This window comes from Scomber japonicus, chromosome 1 (genome assembly GCF_027409825.1).
Source record: "Scomber japonicus isolate fScoJap1 chromosome 1, fScoJap1.pri, whole genome shotgun sequence".
Taxonomy (NCBI): Eukaryota; Metazoa; Chordata; class Actinopteri; order Scombriformes; family Scombridae; genus Scomber; species Scomber japonicus.
In genome coordinates this window covers 38,871,899-38,879,428 of record NC_070578.1, presented here as the reverse complement: position 1 = coordinate 38,879,428, position 7,530 = coordinate 38,871,899, and the positions used below count along the sequence as shown (strand labels likewise).

Below are 7,530 nucleotides of genomic sequence, written 5' to 3'. Positions count from 1 at the left end.
GAAGGAAGGAAGGGAAGAGAAGGAAGGAAGGGAGGGAGGGAGGGAGGGAAGAGAAGACAGATGAGAAGACAGACGGAAGGAAGAGAAGACAGGAAGGAAGGAAGGAAGGAAGGAAGTAAGGAAGGAAAAGAAGACAGGGAGAAAAAAAGGTAGGAAACTGGGCCGGATTGGACCTCTTGGCGGGCCGGTTCTGGCCCACGGGCCGTATGTTTGACACCCCTGCTCTAATGGGAGGAGGGGGATTCTCAGCTCTTTTATTTAACAGCCTTCTATAATGATGTTAATGAGTTTTGTAAGAGTCTGACCCTTCTTCTTCTTCTTCTTCTTCTTCTTCTTTGCAGCTGAACCCGGCGGGCCTGCTGACTATGCCCCGGAGCCCCACCTCCAGCGAGGATGAGATGGCCCAGAGCTTTTCTGACTACTCCGACGACTGCGCCTCCGAAAGCTCCCACGAAGAAACCATCTACGAGACGATAAGGGCCACGGCCGAGCCGATGCAGAACCGCATGGACGACATCCACATCAACTCGCTGGTCGTCCGCGTCGTCATCCCCGACCTGCAGCAGACGGTGAGCGTGAAGGGTGGTGGGTGTTAAAACATGGGCTTCACGGGGTCGTCATAGCAACTGCCTGACTTTGTTTTATACACGACGCAAACACGTAAACCATGGAGGACGTGGAGGCGATGGTGTCTCTTGCTTTCTGTCACACACAAAGCAAAGAGAAGAGAGCCGCATTACGTAACGCGGCGGTGATCAGCATAAACCCGCCCCTGCTGCTGTAGACGTATAAATACATTCAGCACACACTACTACTACTACAGTCTACAGTTAGCCAGTTAGCTGAGTTAGCCGCCAAGCTAGCTGCCGAGTTAGCCGCCGAGCTAGCCACTGAGTTAGCCGCCGAGTTAGCCTCTGAGTTAGCCGCCGAGCTAGCAGCTGAGCTAGCGGCAGAAAGCTCTCAGACGTAGCATCCATGTTTCTGGTAGAGGTGGTGACTTTGATTGACAGGTGACACTTGGTAGGGGGCGGGGCTTCAGCGTTTGGGAGCAGAGAAAGAGGCTGATTTTTACACAACTTTGAAGCCTAATTTCATATATTTGGCGATTTTTTTAATCATTCAAATTTGGCAGGGTGGTTAACAACACAGTTTTCTGTGGTATGTCAAACTCAGAACACATATTTATTCTTACTTTACACGGACTTTAAAAATGCCGGGTTTGATTCTTATGTGGGACGGTTCATGACTCTTCCAGTTAAGACCAATCAGTGGCCGGCAGTCTGATGACGCCGATGATCACATTTTAGTATCGGCTCAACTCGCTTGGAACATCGGCAGAGCAGATACTAAAAAAGTAGCGGGTACCAGGTACTATCCCTAGTGGAAACACAAAAAAAAAAAAAGTAGAGTCAAGTACAGTCGAGTAGAGTAGTGCTAGAACTGTATAGTGGAAAAGCTCCATTAGTTATCCTGGTTCACATTTAACCTGGTGAATGTTTGTTTTTGTGGCTCATTCAATAAGTGAAGCTGCAGGATAAGACGTGTTCATGTTCATAAGTCTGATGAGAAGGAGACTTTAGTAAGAGAGTCCTGCAGCTCTTGTGTTGAGTATCAGGATGCAATCAGGCTCAGTGTGACCGTCTGCTCTGACTTACCTTAAAGATTTGATGTTTCTGTTTTGAGTTAAGGACTAAACAGATGATGAAACTATATTGAAAATAATGTCAAACACACGAGGCATCATCATGAAACAATTAAAAATATAAATTGCTGGACAAGTGATTTATAGAGAAGATACTCTGCAGCTGTGGTAGAGAAAAATATCCCTGATGAAAAAAGCAAAAAACAACAGTCGAGCCGTGCTAGAACTGTATAATGGAAAAGCACCATTTGTGTGTGTGTGTGTGTGTGTGTGTGTGTGTGTGTGTGTGTGTGTGTGTGTGTGTGTGTGTGTGTGTGTGTGTGTGTGTGTGTGTGTGTGTGTGTGTGTGTGTGTGTGTGTGTGTGTGGGAGTAGATATGAAATGTGAGCCAGATTTGTTTTCCAATATTAATACCTGCATATTGATCACTTGACCTTCTCGCTGAGATCAACAGGATAATTAACGGCGGTGCGTTTGACACCTTTATAGCCTGTTATTTCTCAGTCTGAGGGCTTTTTTTTGTGGGGGGGGCAGGTGCAGGGGGGGGGGGGCAGGTGCACAGCTGAACACGAGCGGACCACAGTGGTGTTGATGATGATGAATCAGAGCTGCTGGAAAAGCTCTCACGCTGCACGGCTCTCTGTGGCAGTTCAGCCGTACGTTATATTCAGTGTCAGCGTCCATTTAACTAACAGCTATATGTTTAACCCTCCTGTTGTCCTGGAAGGGAGGAAGGAAGGAAGGAAGGGAGGAAAGGAAGGAGGGAGGAAGGGAGGAAGGAAGAGGGAAGGACGGAAGGGAAGGAGGAGAGAAGGAAGGGAGGAAAGGAGTAAGGACGAAAAGAGGAAGGAATTAAGGAGAGAAGGAAGGAAGGAATGAAAGGAGTAAGGAAGGAAGGAAGGAAGAAAGGGAAAAAGGAAAGGAGTAAGGACAAAAAGAGGACGGAATTAAGGAGAGAAGGGAGGAAGGAATGAAAGGAGTAAGGAAGGAAGGAAGGAAGGAAAGGAGTGAGGACGAAAAGAGGAAGGAATTAAGGAGAGAAGGAAGGAAAGGAATTAAGGAGAGAAGGAAGGAAAGGAATTAGGGAGAGAAGGAAGGAAAGGAGTAAGGACGAAAAGAGGAAGGAATTAAGGAGAGAAGGAAGGAAGGAAAGGAGTAAGGACGAAAAGAGGAAGAAAAGAGGAAGGAATTAAGGAGAGAAGGAAGGAAGGAAGGAAAGGAGTAAAGATGAAAAGAGGAATTCATTATTCCCACAATGGGGAAATTTGCATTGTCATATATATGTCATATATATAATAAATACTAAGTACAAAAAAAACTATAAGAACAATAATAGTAAGAAATATGTAGTAAAATAGTTGTGACATTATCGGTCGGACTCTTATTGTGAAAAACCTAAAATGTGTTCAATTCAGGACAATCCAAAGATATTCAGTTTGTGTTTCATGTGTCAAACAGAGAAACATTAAATTCTAACATTTAACACATTTTTGCTTCATAAATGATTAAAATGATTAAAATGATTAAAATGATTACTCACTTATCAAAAACACTTATGATTAATTTCCTCATGAATTAATTGATTAATCATTTCAGCTTTAATCTGAAAGGTTTAGTCTGGTTGTAACACGTCCTTATCACTTCCTCTCATGTATGAATAACACGGTGAGGTTTATCTTCTCAAGTGAAAATGATTTGATTTCAGAGTGTCTGTGTGTGTGTGTGTGTGTGTGTGTGTGTAGGGGTGTGTGTGTGTAGGTGTGTGTGTGTAGGTGTGTAGGGGTGTGTGTGTGTAGGTGTGTGTGTGTAGGTGTGTGTGTGTAGGTGTAGGTGTGTGTGTGTGTGTCCGTGAGTTTTACACTGGGCCTTTTCTTCATCATTTGCTGGCAGAAGAAAATAGAAGAGTAGATGAAGGAAGGAAGGAAAGGAAAGGAAGGATGAAGGAAAGAAGGGAGGGAAGGAGGAAGGAAAAAAGAAGGACAGAGGAAAGAAGGAGGAAGGAAGGAAGGAATGGAGGAAGTAAGGAAGGACAGAAGGGAGGAATAAAGGGGGATAGAGGAAGGAAATAAGGAATGGAGGAAAGAGAGAGGAAGGAAAGAAACAGAGAAGGAGAGAGGGAGGACAAAGGAAGGAAGGAAGGAAGGAAGGAAAGGAAGGATGGAGGAAAGAAAGGAGGAAGGAAAGGAAGAAGTAAGGTAGGAGGGAGGGAAGGAGAAAGGAAAAAAGAAGGAAGGAAATAAGGAAGGAGGGAAGGAAGGAGGGAAGGAAAGAGAGGGAGGAAGGAAGGACAAAAGGGGGGAAGAAAGGGGGAGAGAGGAAGGACAAAGGAAGGAAGACACTTGCAAAATGCAGCTTCAGGTTTAAATGGTGATATGTAGTGATATGGATGTGTGTGCGTGCGTGTGTGTGTGGGTGTGGGTGTGGGTGTGTGTGTGTTAGAGAGTGTGTGTGTGTGTGTGTGTGTGTGTGTGTGTGTGTGTGTGTGTGTGTGTGTGTGTGTGTGTGTGTGTGTGTGTGTGTGTGTGTGTGTGTGTGTGTGTGTGTGGGTTGTATTAAGGCGACTTCACCAGGATAAAATCAGCCTATAAATAAAAATAGAGTAGACTAAACGTTTTTCAGAGGGAAGGGAGGAAGGAAAGAAGGAACAGTCAAAACAGACCCAGCTATCTGCAGACTAGCTGGAGAACATAGTGGAGCATTTAGCAGATAAAGAGTCAGATATTTCCCTCAGGATGATTGTAGAGAGCTAACTGCTAAATGTCTTAACCCTCCTGTTGTCCTCGAGTCAAGGAAGGAAGGAAGGAAGGGAGGGAGGAAAGGAAGGTAGGATAGAAGGACAGAGGAAAGAAAGAGACAAGGAGGGAGGGAGGGAGGGAGGGAGGGAGGAAAGAAGAAAGGGAGGAAGGAAAGGAGGGAGGAAGGAAGGTAGGATAGAAGGACAGAGGAAAGAAAGAGAGAAGGAGGGAGGTAGGAAAGAAGGAAGGGAGGAAGGAAAGGAGGGAGGAAGGAAGGTAGGATAGAAGGACAGAGGAAAGAAAGAGAGAAGGAGGGAGGGCAGAAAGAAGAAAGGGAGGAAGGAAAGGAGGGAGGGAGGAGGGAAGGAAATAAGGAGGGAAGAAAGGGAGATGGAGGAAGTACAGACGGAAGGAAGGAAGGGAGGAAAGAAGAATTAGATGGGGTCAATTTGACCCGGGAGGACGACACAAGGGTTAATTGCTAAAGTGTGTCATTAAATCAAAGCAGCACAGGGCAGTTTTGTACCTCAAGTTTTAAAAAGGAAGAAAGGCAGGAAGGCGGGAGTTCTGGTCCTCTGAAATGAAGCCAACCAGGAAGTAACTTAGAGCTGCATTCTATCAAAAGGCCACCAGGGGGCGACCGTCTCTATACAAGTCAATGGAGAATTCACCAACTTCTCACTTGATTTCTAACCTCAGTAAACGTTTTCAAAATGTGTTTATGGTCTCAATCGCTAGTTTAAAGCCTTCTTCAATGCAGTATGATGTTCATTTGGGACATTTTGGCCTCCCTGATTTTATATGTGACGATAAAGCAGGGTATGCATTAGGGCGTGGCTACGTCCTGATTGACAGGTTGATTGACCAGTGTCCTCGAGATCCAGCCCTCGCAACCATAGCAACCTCCCCGCTCCGCCCATGACTCCGCCTCATGCCCATATAAGTAGAATCCGTGTTTTTATTTTTCCCAGCATGCACCTGCACAAACCAATGGGTGAAGTCACAGATGTTACGTCCATTTCTTTTATACAGTCTGTGGTTATGACTGACAATCTGAGAGTGGATTCAAGTCATCTACCTTTTTTAAAGCCTTAGTTTCAATCTGTTTCTTATTTCTCTTTAAATAGACACATCCAGTATTTCCATTTTCCATTTTCATACATTTTCATGAGCGTGTTCAAACCCCCCAGAACTATATGTATGGATACCAGCACAGCTTTACCAGTGGAATCTATCAATGCTTTATATGTTTTATTAATCCTAACAATGGGAATTACTAATGTTTCATTTACATAGCAGCCTGCTCACATTCATTATCTGCTGCACACCTCCCTGCCTCCCTCCATCCTTCCTTCCTTCCTTCTTCCCTTCCTTCGTCCTTCCTTCCTTCCTTCTTTCCTCCATCCTTCCTTTCTTTCCTTCGTCCCTCCCTTCCTTCCTTCCTTCCTTCCTTCCTTCCTCCCTCCCTCCTTCCCTCCGTCCTACCTTCCTTCCTTCTTTCCTCTGTCCTTCCTTACTTTCCTTCCTCCCTCCCTCCCTCCCTCTGTCCTACTTTCCTTCCTTCTTTCCTCCGTCCATCCTTCCTACTTTCCTTTCCTCCCTTCCTCCCTCCTTCTTTCCTTCCTTCCTTCCTTCCTTCCTTCCTTCCTTCCTTCCTTCCTTCCTTCCCTTCCTCTCTTCCCCCTCCCTTCCTTCCTTCCATCTGTCCTTCCTCCCTCCCTCCTTCTCTCTTCCTTTCCTTCCCTCTTTCCTTTCCTCCTTTCGTTCCTCCCTTCCTTCCTTCCTTCCGTCCTTTCGTTCCTCCCTTCCTTCTTTCCTTTCCTCCCTTCGTACTCCCTTCCTTCCTTCCGTCTGTCCTTCCTCCCTCCCTCCCTCCTTCTCTCTTCCTTTCCTTCCCTCCTCCCTTCCTACCTTCTTCCTCCCTTCCTTCTTTGACTCGAGGACAACAGGAAGTTTAATAGACACATCCCATCCAGTATTTCCATTTTCCATTTCATACATTTTCACCAGCACAGCTTTACCAGTGGAATCTATCAATGCTTTATATGTTTTATTAATCCTAACAATGGGAATTACTAATGTTTCATTTACATAGCAGCCTGCTCACAATCATTAGCTGCTGCACACCTCCCTGCCTCCCTCCGTCCTACCTTCCTTCCTTCTTCCCTTCCTTCGTCCTTCCTTCCTTCCTCCCTTCCTCCCTTCCTTCCTTCCTTCCGTCCTTCCGTCCTTCCTTCCTTCCTTCCTTCCTTCCTTCCTTCCTCCCTCCCTCCTTCCCTCCGTCCAACCATCCTTCCTTCTTTCCTCTGTCCTTCCTGTCTTTCCTTCCTCCCTTCCTCCCTTCCTTCTTTCCTTTCATCCCTTCCTCCCTCCTTCTTTCCTTCCTTCCTTCTTTCCTTCCTTCCTCTCTTCCCCCTCCCTTCCTTCCTTCCATCTGTCCTTCCTCCCTCCCTCCTTCTCTCTTCCTTTCCTTCCCTGTCTCCTTCCTTCTTTCCTTTCCTCCCTTCCTCCTCCCCTCCTTTCTTCCATCTGTCCTTCCTCCCTCCCTCCCTCCCTCCCTCCTTCTCTCTTCCTTCCTTCGCTCTTTCCTTCCTCCCTTCCTACCTTCTTCCTCCCTTCTTTCTTTGACTCGAGGACCACAGGAAGGTTAATAGACACATCCCATCCAGTATTTCCATTTTCCATTTCATACATTTTCACCAGCACATCTTTACCAGTGGAATCTATCAATGCTTTATATGTTTTATTAATCCTAACAATGGGAATTACTAATGTTTCATTTACATAGCAGCCTGCTCACATTCATTAGCTGCTGCACACCTCCCTGCCTCCCTCCGTCCTACCTTCCTCCCTTCTTCCCTTCCTTCGTCCTTCCTTCCTTCCTTCTTTCCTCCATCCTTCCTTTCTTTCCTTCGTCCCTCCCTTCCTTCCTTCCTCCCTCCCTCCTTCCCTCCGTCCTACCTTCCTTCCTTCTTTCCTCTGTCCTTCCTTACTTTCCTTCCTCCCTCCCTCCCTCCCTCTGTCCTACTTTCCTTCCTTCTTTCCTCCGTCCATCCTTCCTCCCTTCCTTCCTCCCTTCCTTCCTCCCTCCCTTCTATCCACCTCCCTCCCTTCCTTCCTTCTTTCCTCCGTCCTTCCATCCTTCCTACCTTC

At 46.2% G+C, this 7,530-nt stretch overlaps 1 protein-coding gene across 1 annotated transcript in view; it reads left to right on the top strand.

Annotated features, from left to right (window-relative positions):
• The first annotated feature begins 344 nt into the window (after positions 1 to 344).
• Positions 345 to 7,530, top strand: part of LOC128366701 (SH3 and multiple ankyrin repeat domains protein 2-like) — a 164,873-nt gene continuing 157,687 nt past the window's right edge. Inside the window, exon 1 of the mRNA XM_053327491.1 lies at positions 345 to 569. Coding sequence (XP_053183466.1) covers positions 366 to 569 — 204 coding nt within the window. The 5' untranslated portion in view covers positions 345 to 365. The remainder of the gene's footprint in view (positions 570 to 7,530) is intronic.